Source organism: Antechinus flavipes, chromosome 2 (assembly GCF_016432865.1).
Source record: "Antechinus flavipes isolate AdamAnt ecotype Samford, QLD, Australia chromosome 2, AdamAnt_v2, whole genome shotgun sequence".
NCBI classification, from domain to species: domain Eukaryota; kingdom Metazoa; phylum Chordata; class Mammalia; order Dasyuromorphia; family Dasyuridae; genus Antechinus; species Antechinus flavipes.
In genome coordinates this window covers 483,430,003-483,450,040 of record NC_067399.1, presented here as the reverse complement: position 1 = coordinate 483,450,040, position 20,038 = coordinate 483,430,003, and the positions used below count along the sequence as shown (strand labels likewise).

The 20,038-nt window shown below is 38.2% G+C and overlaps 2 protein-coding genes across 4 annotated transcripts in view; one reads left to right on the top strand and one right to left on the bottom strand.

Moving 5' to 3' along the window:
• The window catches only part of LONP2 (lon peptidase 2, peroxisomal), a 114,719-nt gene extending 107,643 nt beyond the window's left edge, over positions 1-7,076 (bottom strand). The window contains exon 1 of the mRNA XM_051979802.1: positions 6,665-7,076. Coding sequence (XP_051835762.1) covers positions 6,665-6,897 — 233 coding nt within the window. The 5' untranslated portion in view covers positions 6,898-7,076. The remainder of the gene's footprint in view (positions 1-6,664) is intronic.
• The window catches only part of ABCC11 (ATP binding cassette subfamily C member 11), an 83,571-nt gene continuing 64,794 nt past the window's right edge, over positions 1,262-20,038 (top strand). Inside the window, exons 1-6 of one of the 3 annotated variants that reach the window (XM_051979799.1) lie at positions 1,262-3,967; positions 10,683-10,811; positions 12,752-12,879; positions 15,140-15,298; positions 16,480-16,627; positions 17,265-17,498. In XM_051979799.1, coding sequence (XP_051835759.1) covers positions 10,713-10,811; positions 12,752-12,879; positions 15,140-15,298; positions 16,480-16,627; positions 17,265-17,498 — 768 coding nt within the window. In that variant the 5' untranslated portion in view covers positions 1,262-3,967; positions 10,683-10,712. Of the gene's footprint in view, positions 3,968-10,682; positions 10,812-12,751; positions 12,880-15,139; positions 15,299-16,479; positions 16,628-17,264; positions 17,499-20,038 lie in introns of those variants that run through there. The other 2 variants (XM_051979800.1, XM_051979801.1) reach the window with 2 other exon arrangements.

Here is a 20,038-nt window from a genome sequence, read left to right as displayed (position 1 = left end):
ACCAAAATGTTAGCCACCTTTTTTGGCTATCATAGCTACTTATAAAAAAACATCTACTAAGATGTAGAAAACTGTAACCCCTTAAACAGAGGGGATACCCACAACCGTAAAATAAGAAATCTTTGTACAAATATGTACAAAGGGTACAACAATGAGTGACTCATTCACAAATAGAACAAGTATGCTTCTATTAACTTTTTTTTTCAGAGATCTGATTGCATATGCCATATGACTGGGTTTTTAAACAAACCCATCAAAATCCATCCAGTATTAATAAATATCCACTGTTGAGAGGAGGGTTTATGTTATTTTGGAAGGTTGTATTACATTTATCTAACAATATTACCATTATTCAAAATGCACATGGAACTCCTTGGAAACTACTTTATCCACATCCTTTCCAATGTTCTCAGGTAGATGAGGTTCAGGATTTGAAGGTGAAAATGGTGTTAAAAATCAATTCTGGTAAATTCAAGTAAGGTCACCCATTTTAGGCAAAAAAAAAAAAAAATTAAGGAAGTATATCTATAAAATAACATTAATTTTATTATGTTTTACATAAACTGGCTCTGAAAGTACCCAAATGAGGAATTCCAAATGCTATCCTCCCTAGAATAGGTGTAACCTCAATAGTCATCAGTGCTGATGGTTGTTGAACAAACAGTTCTAATCCTCCTCTCACAACTATAATGGACTTTTTTATTAAAAAAAAAAACAACACATGGGAGGGGGCTTATAATTCTTGTTGTCCCCTTATGTACTGAATATAAAGATCTAACCATATAAAGGCTTAACAAATTTTTGTTCAATGAAGGCAGTCAGGAACTGAAACTACTACTTAGATTATAGACATCTAACGAAGATTCTAACATTCTCACACACAAAATCTACATTTAAATTGCAGGTTTGGAGGAGGAAGAATAGTAGTGGCCATGGTTTAAAAAAAAAAAAAAAGTGAATGTGGACCATCAATTATTTCAAAAAAGTTTGAGTAGATATCATTTGAAGTGGCTCCTCCAAGACCTAGAAGAATAGGTTAGAGACTGGCAAATGTAGTCAGTGTTCATTTATCCTAAGATATTCTGCAACAGGAACCAGTTTTGTAACACTGAATAAATTTTTAAAAACCCAAAAAACAAAAAAACCTATCTATTTGTTTATGAGATAATCTGTCAAGTGGATCCCATTGGGTTAGCTTGTGTTACTTGGCTTAACTGCTTCAATAGTGTATGAATTCTGCTGAATCTTTGACCTGCTCATTGATTGGATTACATTATGTGAAAGGGACAAGGTGGGGGAATTCTATGAAAGGAAGTCCCAAGATGATCGAAGCATCATTTGTTCTGATGTTACCAATTTGTCCTTGAAAATTTTAAATTTTGCTTTGGAAAAATTAAGTTGTATAATCTTTTTTTTAAAATTATGATAGCTTTTTATTTACAAGATATATGTGAGGTTAATTTTTCAACTCTGACCCTTGCAAAATCTTTTGTTCCCATTTTTCTCCCTCCTCTCCACCCCCTCCCCCAGATGGCAGATAGTCCAAAATTGTATAACCTTTTACAAAGACAGTTATATGTAAAGCAAAATAGAGATTTCTCCATTAAATAAATTTCACTGTATTAAGAATTAAAACCCAATGGAGATCTAATCTAGCCCTTCCCATGGCACAGAGGTGACCTTAGCCACTGATGATTATATTGACAAATGTCAATATTTCATCAAATGGAATTTTTAAATAACAGACTAATCATGTCTTTTGCAAAAGAAAACTAGTAAATTTGACAGCTCCCATCACCAGGTGGTCATAAAGGGTCTATAGTGAAGCAATCAGACAAAAAGCATTTTTAAGTGTCTACTATGTGCTAGGCACAATGCTAAGCACTAGGGATACAGAAAAAGGCAAAAAAAAAAACAAAAAAAAAAAAAAACAAAAAACAAAAAACAAAAAACCCAACCCCTGTTTTCAAGAAGTTCACTGTCTAATCTGAGAGATAATATGCAAACCACTATGTTAATGGTTGAGGGTAAGGTATAAGAAGACTAGAAAGGTGAAAGAATGACAGATTATGAAGGGTTTTGAATGATAAAGAAAGGAATTCACATTAGATCCTGGAGATGATGGAAACCATGGAGTTAACCAAGCAGTAGGGTGACACAATTAGACTTCAGGAAGATCAATTTGACAGTTGAATGGAGGAGGGAAGGAAGGGTGGAAAGGCTTGAGGCACAGAGTTTAAGCAGCAAGCTTTTGCAAACAGCTCCAGGAGAGATGAGGAGAGGCCCTGCCAGCATAGTGGCAGTGTGAGAGGAGTGAAGGATGGACTTCATAACTGATTGAATGGGAGGGTGAGAGAGAAGGCAGGGTCAATGACTAGCTCAGTGCCACATCTGGGTAACTGTAAAGATTGATGTGCCCTCCAAAAGAATGGTAGTTAGAAAGGCAGGGAGTGAAGGGATATGGAGATGAACTCATTTTGGACATCTTGAATTTAGAATGTCTAACAGGCAGCCAAAAATGTGACATCTGAGATGGAAAGAGAGGTCAGAACTGGATAAAAGATCTGAGAATTGTCAGCATATAGATAACTGAATCCATGACAGCTAAATAATCTACCTATGGGAATCCAATATTCTGTTTATGAAAGTGTTAAGGGCAAAAAAAAAAAAAAAAAAAAAAAAAAAGAAAGTGTTAAGGGCATCAGCAGACTGAATGTCTCATACTGACAAAATCACAGATATTTAAATTAATGAAGACTTCAGCAAAAAATATAAAAATTGAGGGCCTTGGGGGGGTCATCATAATGTAATCTTTCCTACACTCCTTAAGGTATTTGGCTTTCTGTAAGGTACCTTACTTCTGTCTATAAAACAAAGCATTAAGAGGTTAGTTAGTATGAGTCATTTTAAGGAGATGATAAAGAAACAGCGATCTTGTAACAAAGATGACAGTTATTAAATTCAGAAATGTAACCTGGATGACTATGGTTGTTAGATACAAACAGATCTAAGATTTTAAAAGGTCTTGACAGTCCAGAATTTCTAACGAAAATGAAAATGACTATAAAATCTATACATTTAGGTTAAAAAAAAAAAAATCTCACATACATATAGAAAATGGTAGAGGGAGGCAGCTAGGTGGCACAGTGAATAGAGTAGAGCACCAGTCCTGAAGTCAGAAGGATCTGAGTTCAAATCTGGTTTCAGACAACTTAACACTTCCTAGCTGTGTGACTCTGGACTCTGGGCAAGTCACTTAACTCTAATTGCCTAAAAAAAAAAAAAGGAAAAAGTAGAGAACTGGCTCAACAACAATTAGGGGGGAAGGTGAATCAGAGAGGGGAAAGAGGGATTTCTGCTGACTCCAAACTTGTAACACTTTGTGAGCAAGTGTTCAGACATAGACTGAAAGAGCACTTTCTACATGGGGGAGTTTAGATTAGATGATCTCTTAAGGTTCTTGTATAATTCTCTGTTCTATAATATGATTCCACCCCACAAGAAAGTAAAGTGGAGAAGCTGGACTGGAGGACCACAAAAGAAAATTATAGAGTTGAGTACTTTCTATTTTCACCACTAAGAAAATAATAAGTCATCCAGGTGCCACAAAGAGTACAATCTCATTAGGCAGGTAGGTGCAGGATGTCCTGTGGTGCCAAGATGGCCAGTCCCGAAACTGTAGAGATGTTCTGGTGCCTTTCTCAGAAGTTTATGTACTTCTGGCACTATGCCTGAACTACTGGCATGTGGAGGGGGTAGCCATGCTGTTCATAGATAGTAGCTCAGGTAAAGCAGCAACATCCATTTTGCTCAGTGTGGGAAGTATTATAGGGAAGAGTATAACCTCTGCTGCTCCCTGAAGTTTGCCAGAAACCGTCACTTAAAAGGTATGGGGGAAGTGAAGGAACAGAAGAAAGCCATTTGTGCCTCTGGTGTTCTCTTGTGATCTGAGAAAACAATTAATTGGGTAAGTGAAAGATTTTAGTGTCTGGACTTGGATGAGTATTGGGTGTGACATTTGACTAAGAATTTTTTTCATAGTGTTTCCAAGTTTAGATCAGAAAATAAAAAACTTTGCGACTCACTATTTCAAGGAATTATCTGACATCAGAAGACCAGTGCTCAAATTCTGGCTCTCCTACTCACTAGCTGGGTTACCTTGTGCAAATCCTTAACGTCTTTGGGACTCAGTTTCCTCACCAGTAAAATGAGGGGCTCCCCCTCTAGCTTAAAATTGATCCTATGTGCTGATGATTGAAGGAGGTGACAATCCTTTTCTGGAAATTTAAGAATAAACAGCTATTTTTTAGGGTATCTTAAATGGGCAGAAAGCTGGACTAGAACAATCAGCCAACCAGCATACTATGTGCCAAGTGATTTAAAAGGATCTTAGGACACTATGAGATTGTGTCAAATATAGAATCTCTAAACAATAATAAACATCTAACTAAAATCATTATTTAATCATAATAGCTAAAGTAATTTCTGGCTAGGAAACAGATTAAACAAAATGCAGGTATTAATTTATATGTTGAGCTTTTTTGTTCCTAGGCTTTTTTACTCATTATCAGAGTATTTTCTGTATTAATCAATATTCTTAGAAAGCAGAACCTATTTGTACCTTTCAAAATTTAGCTTCAATGCCTTCAATATATATTCACAGAATATAAAAATATGATTGTTTTTATACTGAGTGTTGGTAGATTGGTAAATATGTAATTATATGTTAAAACGTCACCATGAAGGATATACAGAAACTAGCAAAGACACTGTACATGAGCATATCGATCTAAAATGGAGTAGAAGACCAGGTGCACTGGAACCAGAAAACTTGTCTACTCTTAACTTTTTTTTTCTATAGTCTTTGGAGAAATATTTTATTTCCAGAAATGAAATACAAAGATTTGGGAGGAATGAGGATACTAATTGCAAAGAGGGAACACTCCATATTTAGGATCCAGGCTAGACCTGGAACTAGAAAAGACCTATGAGATCACCTAATTCAAATCCCTCATTTCAGAACTAAAGAACCTGAGCCTCAGGGAAGTTCAAAGCCCTTTAAGGAAATCACAGGCAGAATGTGAACCCAAATTCTTTTATCTCAGAACCACAGAAGGGTAAGTGTAAGAAAAGGAGAAAGTGAGAGGTTAAGCTATCTGGTAGGAGGGAGAAGAAAATGGAGCAGTTGGAAACAAAGAAGAGCTGTTGAAAAAAAATAGAGCAGAAAAGGAGTTGGAAAGAAATTAGGATCTAAAGATGAACACAGGAAATATGACAGAGAAATCTGCCTTAGTGTAGGGCTCTAAAAGGGAAGAAGAAGCTGCTGCTAGTCCATAAGAAGCCCCAGGTTACTACTGGCTAAACTGGAGATAATTCTCAGTTCTAGGAGTTTGTCTAGGTTTGACCTATTTCTTCATTATCACCAATCCTTTTCAGCTGGGTCCCTCTACAAGCAGGTTCTCTATTTAGAAAAAGACAAGAGTTTCTAGAGTCTATCCCCTATCTTACCAGCCTGGCTCTGGAACAGTTTACATGGACTACCTGAAATTTTTTAAGGTTTTTAAACTGCTAGTCAGCTTGGTAGAGGAGGCATGGGAGCCTTAAAATGGCTAACAAGCAGAGAGAGAGAACTATAAGACTTATAGGAAGAGGCAGCAGCAATAAGGGAAATGAAAACTATTTTCCCTAAGGATGAGAGCAAAGATTTGGAACTAAAAGATATGACCAGATTAAAATTAATTTGGAGTGTTCTAGATGAAGGGGAGAAAGGATTGAGAGGGATTAGAAAAAGGTTAAGTCCTTTCTGCTCTCTAGACTTAGTTTCTCTAAATATAAAATGCTTATGAAATGTAAGATTTAAGAATACATGAACTTCAAGGCACATTCAAATTTAGGAATCCTTGGCCTTGCTCTCTCCAATATCTGCCTCAAAGTGCTATAACCTGTAATGCAGGATACAGAAGTTACATAAACACAGAATTTCAAAACTGGAAAGGAATGCAGAGTTCATCTAGACCAATACCCTTTTTTCAGAATTAGAAAACTCTTAGTGGTCAGTTTTCTAAAAAGCCCAACCCATATCCGAAAAAGAACATAACTCCTCTAACAGCATTCAGCTTTTACTGGAAAAAACTCAGTGATTCGTCCAACTGTCTAAGCTAATAGGGCGGAAAAGCCCGAATTTAAACGCAGGTCCCAGGAACTTGAGTGCCTCTCAGCAGGGTGTCCCATATTGTACTCTTTTAAGACAGCTTGTATAAGCCAGTGGCAGCTCTTCTTCTATATGATCCCTCAGATCTGTGACTTGGACTCTCTGGGTCTAGGTCTCCTCTTTTGTGAGAGGATTGAACAATATGACCCAAAGGGCATAGTTCAGCTGTACTATGCTGCTACGACTCCCAGTGTCCCGCCCTGGCCAGCGGGAGGCTCTCCGGGTCTCAGTTTCTTTATCTGTACGAAATAGAGCATGGGCCTAAGTGGTCATTCTATACGGCACCTTCTAGAGTTCCAGCTATGCTCTTAGGGAAGACTCCCAAATCCTAAAATCCCGAGCCCAACCCGCGGGGAGGGGGGTGGGGAGTGGAAGGGCTAGGGAGTCTACAGCGTCACTTTCGCTCCCTGGGCCTCAGTTTCCCTAGACAGGCGGCCGCCGTTGCTGGGCTACCTGTGCAGAGGCGGCAGGTCCTGCGCGTCGCTGGCCGGGTCCGGTGTGTTGGGGATGACGCCTAGGATGGTGCTCTGCAGCGACGTGCCCTTGAGCAGGCGGCTGCGCACCAGCTGCAGGTTGCGGGCCGAGTCCACACTGGTGCGCATCGTGGAGCCGGGCAGCAAGACGCCCTCGTGGGTTAGCAGCAGCGGCAGGCGGCTCGGGATCTGGATCGCGCTCACGGACGACATGGCTGCGGCTAGCCGGCCCGCCGTGGGGCCACGATCCCGAGTCTGGGAAGCGACTGCGCGGCCAAGGCGAAGGTCGGGGCGGGGGATGGGGGGGTGGGAGGGGAGGTGGATCCACAGACTGCCGCGGACAGCCGCGGACAGCCGTAGCAGCTTCCGCCCCCGCGCTACGGGCCGCGGCACGGCTCAAGCCCTACCGTAGCCACCGCCCCTTTGCGCTGCCTGCCCCCTGCTGGAGCTCCGAAGCTGTAGCAGCTCTGCTCTCATAAAGATGATCGCTGTAATTATCCTAATAGAAGAAGCAGAATCTCAGAATGACAGCCGAGAGTGATTTTAGAGATTATCCCGTCCAGCCACCTTCATCTTTAAGTGGAGGAGAGTTACCAACTCTTAAAAGAGACTTGCCAAATATTACACAAACATAGATTAATTAAATAGTGGAGTTGGATCAGCTGTCTTGCTGTGCCAGGACTTCATGTTGATTGAGAGCCTGCTGTGCAAGCTTTGTTAGTGCTGGCCAAGGACGGCAGAAGACGGCCCTGCCCTCAAAGAGCTCAGATCTCCCGAGGGAGACCCTGGGGTGGGTTAGATTCAAATGTGAGCATTTTCACTTCTGACATAGGCAATCAATCACAAATCAAAACCTAATCTATTTTGTTGATTGGCTAATTTTAAGAAAGTGTTCATGCAAATTGTACTTTAAGATAGATGTACATTCATTTCTCCTTTCTCTTGTTAATCTTTTACTAGCATACCCCTCTAGTTCTCTATAAGCTTTGCTTGAACTAAGCAAGAATGAATGCTTTAGAAAGGTCAGGGAATGAAGTCATCACCACATAGGCCAATAGCAACACCTGACTTTTATATATTGCTTTTAGTTTTGCAAAATGAGAGCACATTATCTTTTGTTCTTCAAAATAAGCCTGGGGAGAGAACATGCAAACAACTATAGGCATATCTCTGAATTAATTTGGGTTTGGTTCTAAACTGCCAAGGCAATAAAGCGACTCACACAAAATTTTTGGTTTTCCAGTTTTCCAAACAATAAGATTTGTTTACACTATACTGTATTCTATTAAGTATAAAACAGTAGTCTAAAAAATGCATATTCTTTAATTTAAAATATTTTATTGCCAAAAAAATGGCTAATCATCATCTGAACGTCAGAGAGTTATAATCGTTTTACTAGTGGAGGATTTTCCCTAGATATTGATGGCTGCTAACTGCTTAGGGTAGTGCTTGCTGAAGGCTGGGGTGGGTGTAGCAATTTCTTAAAATAAGACAATGAAGTTTGCAGCGTGGATTGACTCTTCCTTTCATTTAAACATTTGGAGGCCATTGTGGGGGCTATTAAATGTCTTAATTTGAATATTGTTATTCTCAGAGAACAGGGAGGCCTCAGAAGAGGGAATATACACAATATTTGTTGTTCTTTATCAATTAAGTCTTACATGGGAGTGAATTGTGGTGCTCTAAACAATGACAATAGTAACATCAAAAACATTGATCACAAATCACCATAATAGATATGATAATGAAAAAGTTTGAAATATTGTGAGTTACCAAAAATGTCACACAGAGACCAGATATGAGCCCGTGTTGTTGGGAAAATGGTAATAACTGACTTGTTCAAGGCACAATTGCCATAGACCTTCAATCTGTCAAAAACAAAACCAAAAACACCACGATCTACAAAGCCCAATATAGCACAGTGCAATAAAATGAGGTACACTTGTATGTAAAAACAATTTATGTAGTACAAAAATAATGATAATCAGCAGAAGGAAGACACTTCCATTAAGGGGGATAGGAAAAGGCTGTGTAGGAAGTAAAATTTTAGTGGGGACTTGAAGAAGCCAATGGGTGTGGAAATAAAGAAGGAAAACATTGGAAGCTTGGAAAATGGACTTCACTGAATTTTATAGATGGGAGGGACTTTAGACAATGTCTACTCTAACCCCCTTTATTTTACAGAAGGACAAGCTGCATATCTAGAGACTAGGAAATGATTCCCAAGTGACCAGACCCTGTTTTGACCCAGGGCTCAAATCCAGGTCCTCTGACCCCAAGGCCAGAGCTCTTGGGAGTCTTGCTGATGAGGTTTGGGGTACAGTCAGACTCCCTTTGTATCAGGCCACTGAATGAGGGGGGCTGGGTGATACCCCAAAAGTATACTGGAGTTACCACCAGTGTCACGAGTCATCTCAAAAAAATCTGTAGATTTAGACATCTTCCAAATCAGGGGGCAAAGATTTTATGACAGTGGTAAGAGCAGGCTGAATCCATAACAGTTTTTAGCAAGGGGGAGAACAAGTTCCCTAACAGCAACCAAGAGGAGGATTCTAAGTGGGGGATTACAGAGTTAACCCTAAAAGGAGTTTTGGGTCCTAACAAGCATTAGCTATTGTGACCCTTAGCAAGTTGACTAATCCCAAAAATTAGTCAGTGGGGGAGGGGGATTATGCCATTGACTGGCAGGTTAACCCTAAAAAAGATTTAGTATCCTAAAAAGAGTTAGCAGAGATCTACATTATGAGCAGATCTCTTATAGGAGAAATATAACCTCAGGGGTCTGACAGCCTACTTTTTGGCTTTCTGACTGAGTACATAACTGTGGGATTATGATGGTTTTGTCAATGCAAGGAATTCAGCTATGAATTCTGAGACCTCCACCTAAGGTGGAGTTGTAATCAAGTCCACTTAAACAAAAGGGCCCTTTAAGGGCAGCATGAGCCTGTCAGTGCTCCCTCCTGCTTGCCTCTCGGAGTATCCAACAAGGCTTCCAGATTGTCTACAGTAACTCAGGCTTTCTCTGCCAGTGCCCATCCAGCTATCAGACTCTCAGCATTGCAGGAGAGAGAACACTGGTGAAGGGGGTCAGAGTTCCATTCCTCCCTGCACTTATCACTGGGTGACCTGGGACATGCTCTTACTTTTGCAGATCTCAGTTTTCTTTTATGGAACATGAAGACAGTAATATTTGTACCATCTACCTTGTAAGGCTATTGAAAAATACTTTATGAATATCAAAGCACTATGAGGGTGAGATATTATGTCAAACAGTTGATATTACACCAACCTTGTATCACGGAGAGAGAGGCATTACAAATCCAGGCCCTGGAAAGAGAGTGCAGTCTGGCAGTGACAGAAGAGGAGACCTAACTTTTACAGTGCTCTGTGGTGTTGGAGTGGGGAGCTATGGGTTTGAAAGTCAACTTTAAATTATAAATTTGACTTCTAATTCTGGTGGGGTTCTGAGTTAGGAAGTGGTAGTGAAAGCCAGGGAAACTAGAGATGATCTAGTCCAATTTCCTCATTTTATAATTAAAGGAAACAAAGCCCAGAGACCACAAATGACTTGACAATATTGAGGTCAGAATTCAGCTCTTCTGACTTCTTGCCCAAGGTGTGTTCCACATCACATTAATCGGATAATTTCCCAAAGCAGCACCTCTCTATACAGTTTACTTAACCACATGCAAATCCACCCACTTGATACAAACTTTATATAAATATAGACATACACTGTTACCCTTGTGATCTTGCTCTTTTGGCTTCCTATATATAACTTTCAGCTTTCCATTTATCTAGAAATGGAACAAGTAGCCTAGAACAGGGCTTTGCATATTATCAATGAATGTTTACTGAATGAATAAATGAAAGGGGAGAAGGAGCTGACTTACTTCCAATAGTCCCTATTGCCATTTCCTTTCATTATAAAGGTTGTTGGGTTGCAACAGGGAAACCCTGAAGATTCCTCTCTGTGATTTCAGCATCTTTCATTACAGGAAAGAAAGAATTGGCAGAACTGATAGAAGATGCCCAGGAGAAGGAAAGAGTGGGGTCCCAATCCCACTAGTGGCTCTGTAAACCTTGGAATGGACTTGGAAGATAACATGGTTTATGGCCTCACTTATGTAAGAATACTCTGATTCCCTGTTCCCACACAGCAAGTATCTTATATGTATAGAAGGAATCTCATAATTGGGTTACTTTTACCAAGGCTGGTCTGATTTACAAATATTTAAACTAAAAAAGATCTTGAAGACCATCTAGTCAAACCACTTTATTGTGGATGCTGAAATTGGGACAGAGAGGATTAGGTCACATATTTACAGAATCTAAGAGTTGGAAAGGATTTAATCTTCATTTCTTTAATACCTCCAGCAAGCCTCTCCTTGAAAATCTCCAGTGACAGGAAACACTCCTTCCTGAAGCTGCACATACCATTTTAATTGTTGGGAAGATTTTCTCTATATCAAACCTAAATCTATTTCTCTGTAATTTTCACCCACTGCCCTTAGCTCTGCCCTTTAGGTCTAAGCAGAGTGAGTCTAATCCCTTTTCCCTGTAACTGTGAGATCAAAGAAGGATTTTATGTTCAAAAATTTTTTCCATTATTTTTTATGGTATCTAAAATGACATTATTAGTAGTTTATTCCTTTGGGTTAACAATGGCTACCTCTAGGCTCAGCTTTTAACTGTGTGACCCTGGATAAGTCACTTAATCCTCTTTGCCTCAGTTTCCTCTTTTATAAAATGAATTGGAGAAGGAAATGGCAAACCACTCCAATGTCCTTGACAAGAAAATCCCAAATGGAGTTACAGAGAATAAGATACAACTGAGGAAAACATTGAACAGCAACAACTTTGAGTTGTTGAATCAATCAGATCCTTTCCTCTGATGGAAGAGGAAGTCAAAATAATAGAATGTTAAGGCACTTTATGCTTATTAGAATGAGTTGGAAACGGTTTTAGAAAATAACAATTCATATTTATTTAGCACTCTGAACTTTACACAGCACAATCCCTACAAAAAACTTATACTAACTCCATTCTACAGGTGAAGAAATGCAGGTTATAAAGTTGGGATAGCAATAACTAGTTCAAATAAACATGTGACAAATTCACAATGGCCATTCTCTTTGCCAAAACGAAGGTTTATTTAGGAGAAGATTTTATAGACAAAAATAAGAAATAAAATAGGTGCCTAGTGGCAAATATGAAATAGATTTGAGAAAGCATACAGTTAGGAAAAGGCAAGTTTCCCAGGGGAACTCACAGTTAACCAGGAGAAAGGATATACTCCATGGGGTGGGAATAAGCCACTGACTGTAAAATATAGATCCACAGAAGAGTTTGGCAGACTGTCAAGGAAAAAATACCTCAGTGCATACTCAGGTCTCATGATATTATTCTTTTAATGGATTCTTCCAAACTCCTTTCCTTAGTAACCCCCTATTGCTCTCCTAACTCTATTTCATATTTGCCATTCCTAGTACTTGTTTTATTTCTTATTTTGTCTGTAACTCTTCTAAATAAACCTTCCTTTTAGCAAAGAGAATTACCATTGTGGGGGCAGCTAGATGGTACAATGGATAGAACACCAGCCCTGACATCAGGAGAACCTGAGTTCAAATGTGGTCTCAGACTTTCTAGCTATGTGACTCTGGGAAAGTCACTTAATCCCAATTGCCTCAGCAAAAAGAGAGAGAGAGAGAGAGAGAGAGAGAGAGAGAGAGAGAGAGAGAGAGAGAGAGAGGGAGGGAGAGGGAGAAGGAATTGCCATTGTGAATTTGTCACCTGTTTATTTTGAACTAGGTATTGCTACCAGGAGTTTATCATAAGCTGTGAGGACTGGTGATGATTTGCCACAGTTACAAAATTAGCAGGTTCAGGATGACTTTCAATCCAGTGGCCTTTCTATCAAGCCAAGTTACCTCACTGCCTAGCAAGAGGTAGAGATGTCCATTGTATTTCCCCAGGACAATTCTTAAATGGGGGGAAATGGGATGGGAATAGCAGGTGGGACTCACAGAAATGTATTCATAACTTACATTTTTTTTTAATCTCTAAGAAAAAATTCACCTTTGGGGATAATTATTGGAGCCCAGGGCCTCATAATAAGCCAGAAGGACAGAAAGCCCTCTCAGATGGGAAATATCATGCTTGGAAAACGATGATCCCAATTCGCCCCAAATCAAAGTAAGTGGCTTAGTAGCAATAGGGCAGTTTCCATCAGTTTCTAATTCCATTTAATTAAATAAATATTTAAGTGTAAGGGTCCCTAGATTCTGGTACAATGGATCACTGAGATCCCAAGGGAGATGAGGAAGGGAATATATAATTGTTAAGTTTCTATTATGTGCAAGGAACTATGCTAGGTGCTTTACAAATATCTAATTATCTCAAAGTTCATTTGAGATAATTCATTTATTTATTTATTAAAAAATATATTCAATTATTATCGATAAAAGAAGATTTCAAAGGGATTAAAAGTAGTTAAGACGTTAGACTTTGAGTCTTGTTATTTCCTGTTCTTAGCCTATTACCTGGCACATAGTAGATGCTTAATAAATGCTTATTGACTTGATTGAAAAACAAGCAAGATGAATCCTTTTCAGGACTAAGCCATCTATGAGGTACTCTGTTTTTTCTCTCTTCCTCATAGGGTCTTCCCTTTAATGGCATCTTTCTCTTTACTATAGCTAACTCTGATTAGTATGCTACATTCCATAGATCTAACCTGCCAGTCAATGGCATATTCATGCCTTACGGCATAATTCTTTAATGGATTCTTCCAAACTCCTTTCCATGGTTAAGGAAATTGTTCTCTCAACTCTATTTTGTGTTTGCCACTCCTGGTACCTATTTTACCTCTTTATTTTATCTGTAACTTCTTCTAAAAAACCCTATCTCTTGGCAAAAAAAGGAAGGAAGGAAGGAAGGAAGGAAGGAAGAAAAGAAGGAAGGGAGGAAGGAAGGAAGAAGAAAAAAGAAGAAAGGAAGGAAGGAAGGGAGGAAGGAAGGAAGGAAAAAAAAGAAGGAAGGAAGGAAGGAGGGAGGGAAGGAAAGAGAGAAGGAAGGAAGAAAAGGAAAAGAGGGAAGGAGGGAAGGAAAGGGAAGGAGGGAAGGAAAGGAAAGGAGTGAAGGAAAGGAAAAGAAGGAAGGAAAGAAGAAGGGAAAGAAGGAAGCAAGAAGGGAAAGAAGGAAGGAAACAAGGAAAGAAAGAGGGAAGGAAGGAAGGAAGAAAAAGAAAGAAAGAAAGAAAGAAAGAAAGAAAGAAAGAAAGAAAGAAAGAAAGAAAGGAAAGAAAGAAAGAAAGAAAGAAAGAAAGAAAGAAAGTTAGCTTGCTGAAAGAAGACAGCAAGAAGATTAGAAATACATGAGGAGATTCCTTAGGATCTTAGGAACTTGCCACCAAACTCCTAAAATTTTTATTTGAAATACATTCTTTTGTTGAGAAAGTCAATAGCTAGGTCCCAGATCAATTCACAAAAGATCAAAAGACCTGCACCATAACATCTTTAGCAACAATCTTCGATGGTGGTATAGGGGATGAATTAAAGAAAAAGGAAGAAGAAAAAGGAAGGAGGAGGAGGAGGAGGAGAGGGAGAGAGAGGAAGGAAGAAGGAAGAAAAAGAAAGAAGAAAAAGACATTTATTGTTAAAGTGTATGTCCATTGTAAGGATTCTCACATCTTTTTTTAAAACAAAGATATTGCTCTTGTCCAAAAAATTCACAATTAGGTCCCAGATCAATCCACAAGTCCTGGGATAATGAGTAGGGATGATTTCCAAATGCAAAGATACTCAAGTTTCAAATTTTACCTAGCCATATATTAAATTCCATTGTCCAGATCTAGTCTCTGTATTATTGTATATCCAAGAAAAAAAAATTGTTTCAAAAGAGCTTTTTCTTAATTGGCAGAGAAAGTATAATGTTTAGGTTTTTAGTCAAAAGATCAGGAAACTCAGTTCAGTTTCTTCACTAGATACTTATCCTAAGTTCTGCATCATCCCTGGCCACCAAGACCTACTCACATACACAGAACTACGAGTGCTTTAACCTTCCCTCTCATACCCTATGCCCCCTCATTACACTGTCACCACACTGGGGATTTTTCAAGATTTGATATAAAAAAAGCCACAGGTTAGAAAACAATGGTTAGATGGGCGGGTAGCACTCGGTGTACAGGAGTCTTTTAGAAAGACTGTTTTATGATATTATAAAAGCCTCTTTCATTTTCCCTGTACAGACCCTCCACATTCTTCATATTGAAAGGTTATCTAATTAATATAATTGCTACTGGGAAATGAATTCTCTTTGCAATACTGGTGACATCATTATTCCCTGTGCCTGAAGACTCTACAGTCAGTTGTACAACAGTACAACTCGGTCTTTCAAGGATAGGATGAAGGCTTTATTAACAAGGTTTTCCTGTTGCTTCTGACTTCTTTCACAGGTCCTCCATGGCACATCCTGTGGATGATGCTGGCTTGATCTCTTACCTCACTAATTCATGGCTAACACCTCTCATGATCCAGGGCTTCCAGGAACGACTAAATGAGCATACTGTGCCTCCTCTATCCATACACGACAGCTCAGAAAAGAATTCTAAAAGGTAATAGTGACAATGCAAAACTTGTCATGTTGACCAGGTTGATCAGTTCTTGATGGAATGGTAGACAGAACTCTAGAGTGATAGATAGGATATAATCTCCAAAGGCAAAAGAAGGAATCCTCCCTTCTCTGGTTTAAAAGAAGGCTTCTCAAGTATCATTCAATAATCATTTCTGGAACAAGCATTTGACTAGAACTCTGAACCAGTAGTCAGGAGATAAAGCATAAACATCACTTAGCTATATTCTGTCTCAGTTTCTTCCTTTGTAAAATAAGAATAGTGTTATCCCTTTCCTATTGAACTATTGCATGGAAGATTGTTTTTTTTTTTTTTAATAGCTTTTTATTTACAAGATATATGCATAGGTAATTTTTCAGCATTGACAGTTGCAAATCCTTTTGTTCCAACTTTTTCCCTCCTTTCCCCCACTCCCTCCCCCAGATGGCAGATTGACCAATACATGTTAAATATGCTAAAGCATAAGTTAAATACAATATATGCATGCATTGCATGGAAGATTGTTATGGAAATGAAATAATTATGGTGAAACTGCATTGAAAAATATTATGATAGACAAATTGACGGTATTTTATCTACTTTCCTAATTTGATTTGACACATCTGGTCAGGAAAATTCTGGTCTATAGATACTGTTCCAATGTCTTCCTTACCTGGTACCTCTGTCTAAGCCCTGAGTTTTCTGCAATAACTCAAACTTGATGTCTTCTGGGAATGCTTATTGTCAAAATAATTATTCATGACTTCAGTCATTTAGAGTTGGGAGAATAAAAAGAATCTTTACAATGAACATACACTTTAACAATAAATTTCTCCTCCTCTTCCTCCTCCTCCTTTCTCTTCCTCCTTCTTCCTCTTCTTTGTCCATTTCCTCCTTCTCCTTCCTCTTCTTCCTTTCTCCTTTTTCTTCCTCCTCCTCTTCCTCTTTCTTCCTCCTCCTTTTCCTTCTTCCTTTTCCTTTTCCTTCTAGCTCTCATGCCATCTAGCTGCTAGTAAGAGATAGAATTTCTACTTGAAACATGGTGATCAGACTTCATGCTAGTGTTCTTTTTTTTCTTTACCTCTCTTAATGGCCAGTGATCCCGCCCAATTTAATATCTATGCAGTGCCTGCAATATTTAATTGTCCCTTAAATGCAAAGAATGAGTATGGTTCTGTTTAAAGGCTTAGATACCTCTGGGAAGAAGAAGTTGCAAGATATGGTTATGAAAAAGCTTCTGTGACTCGTGTGCTCTTCAGGTTCCAGAGAACAAGATTTTGCTTTGATGTGTTGGCAAGCATATTCTTCAGTATCATGAGTGTCTTAGGACCAGTAAGTAATGGACTTCATCATGTTTAAGGGGAGAACATAATGCAGAAACTGAGCAAGCTTCATTTCAAAAGCAATGCCTTGGGTTTTCCCACAATCCATTTCTGAATTCTGAGTGAATTCAGTGGGTGTCTTGAAACCAGTACAGGACACTTGAGATTTCAGGTAATGTCTGGCCAATGAAGCAGCTTTAGAAATGATTCTTAAGGAAATATCTGTTTCTTTGGGTGTGTGACTAGTAGCTTGATATTGTCCAGAATAATTTCTCATTGGGTTTAGTATTACTTTAGGAGGAATCTCTACTTTTAGAGGTTGACATTTTGATGGATATCTATCATATCCTTTCATGAATGTTTCTTCATTATCACCAGTACAGATACAATAGGCTAGATGTATCATTGATTTAAACCAAAGATTCTTAACATGAGGTCCACAGACCCCATTACCTAAGGGGGAACATTATTTATAAGCTTCATCAGACTAATGGCTTATAACACACCCACAAAATAGGGTCTAAAGCTGCCCAGCATTTCTGGTATTTTGTTTACTTCATCAAATTCTGATATTTCAGAAGTGATAGAATTCACGATGATGATACATTGAAAGAGCTTTGCTATACAGAATTCCTTTCTGTTTCTAGGTGCTACTTGTGCCAAAGATCCTTGAAAATAGTATAGATGTATCTAAGAATCTTTCCTATAGCATCGGACTCTGCTTTGCTCTTTTCTTCACTGAGTGTTTAAAGTCTCTTGGCCTGTGTGCATGTTGGACCATCAACCATCGAACAGGAGCAAGATTGAGAACAGCTGCATGTTCACTGGCTTTTGAAAAACTCATGGAATTTAGGTCTTTAACCCATATTTCTGTTGGAGAAGTAAGTATTTTTTTGACTATATTTCTTAAAATCATGAATCTAGAGCTTCAATGGATTTCTGAGACCCTCTAGTCCAACCCCCTCATTTTCTGGACAAGGAAGTTAAAGTTTCCAGAACTGCTTCGAGCAATTTTTCCAGGGTTGCAGAACTACTATGCATCAGAAGTGAGATTTGAAACCAGATCCTTCAAATTCAGCATTCTTTGTCTGCTAATAAAAACCACAGGCCTCTGAAAATCTCCAGGGCTGCTCTACAGAGCTGTTGGGTTGTGTGGAGGCAGGATATATTGCTGCATGTGAATTAGACACAAGAGGAAAAACAAAGGGAAAGGGGGAGAGGAGGAAAGGAGCTGGGAGGAAGGAATTAGGAAGAAGAGAAAAAGCCAAAGTAATTAAGTCTTATGGTAAGCAGTGGAATTGGCATTAAACGTCTATCTTAGGAGCCATTTGGAAACTCTAGTGTCATCACTATAATTTGTCTATATCTAAAAGAGACCATTTGGGTTTATGGAGCTTGAATACACTTAATGTGAATGTAGTAAAAATCTTTCCTCCTCATCTTCCTTCCTTTTCTTCTCTACATAGTCAGCACATAGTCAGTCAGCCAACAAATAGTCAATAAACATTTATTCAGCACTATGTTCCAGGCATTGTTCTGAGCACTGAGATTCAAAGAAAAAAAAAAAAAAAAAAAAAAAAGACAGTCCTTGTTCTTAAGGAGCTCACCATAAAAGCAAGCTGAATACAGGACAAATGGGAGTCAATGAACAGATGGAAGACAATAGAAATAAGAGGAATGAGTAAAGTGCCTCTAATCTAGGAAGAGTTCTCCTCCCAGTGGCTCAAGCTCTTTCTATTGTTGTCTGGATTTGGATGATAGACAGGCTTCCTTTTGTACTTGTTAAAAGGAGGGGGTCGGATACTTCCCAATGGGTGGAGCCCAGAAGAGAGCTCAACTCAAATTTGCATTAATGTCCACAAACATATTTACAAAGAAAAGGAATCTATTTCAGAAAAGCTTTCTGAAAGGCCTTTACAAATGGTAGAGCCTGAATCCATGACCTGGATTCCAACACAGGAACCAACAGGGAGGGCCTAAATTAAATCAGAAGCATGACTTTAAAAGAATCAGATAGTGGCTCTACAAGAAAAGAGCTCATTTCTTATGCAATTATTGAGTGCCAGTCATGTAACAGAGTTGATGGAAGTGTCAGTGTGACAAGGAGGAAATATATAGAAAGTTTAAGATGTGGTCTCTGCCCCCAAACAATGTACAGTCTATTTGGAGAGAGTGATGCTCTGGAAAGGGTCCTGTATTCGGGAGTCAGAAAACCTTGCCTTAAGTCCTGATTGTAAGGACTCTTTGTATCCCCACTTGTTTAGCATAGTGCTTGGTATCTAATAAAGGCTGAATAAATGTTTGTTTATGAACTGACTGATTCTGCTATTTACCTATTGTGTTACCTTGGATAAGTTATTTCTTTATGAATTCTATTTCCTCTTCTACAAGCTGGATAGGATGGTATTTATATTATCTATTTTACAAGGTTATGAGGATCAAATGAGTTAATGTATATAAAGTATTTTGTAAATCTTAAGTGCTATCAAAGTTATTATTATTAACAAGTCATTTTATTGTCATATTATTATGACAAATATGAAATCATATTCAAAGTAATTAGCCACATAATTCTCCATGATATTCAGCTGAAGTGTACCAGTGGAGTGAGTCATGGTGGTAGTATTGAAATCAAATTTGTAGTAGATAACAAAAATATTTTTTTAAAGAGTAGAAATAGAAACTTTGCATCACATAATTCTATTTTTTTTTAAATTTGAAAACTTAAATACAAAATAAGAAAAGACAAAGTAGAAAAAGAAAGAAAAATGAAAAAAAAAATCACATTGTCATGTGCCCTGACAACATCAGGGAGGATTTAAAATATGTAACAATAAATTTTCATTTCAAGAAAGTATATATAAAAATAGAAGACATTGTATTCATGAATGTCCATCTTTTCTTTGCTTCCACATAGATTATTCTTTTGTTCTCTGCTGTGTACTTTTTAATTTTACTTTTTTTCTTTTTCATTCCCCCTTAAGTCTACTTAAGCAGACTACAGTTAAGCACATATATTTGTATGTATCTATATACACATACATATATACACACACATATACACATACCATACCCATATATGTATATTTATATATACACATATATATGCCTACATGCACACACAAATATACACATACATAGATATGCATCTATAGCTGATATATAATATAGATTTCTCTTTTGAATTTGACTTTATCTGAGATCAATGATTATTAATCCTACTTTTTTTACTAATAAATTCTACTTCTAATCATTGTTATTGTATTTGAATATCTCTTATTTGCTATCCCTGCTAACTCTTCTACTTTAATTCTACTCCTTAAATTGCCTTGCTATTACTTAATCTCTCCCCCAATGGATCCCTCTCTTATCTTATCCATATCTCTTTCCCTCCCTCTTTATTCCATTCCTATTAATCTAC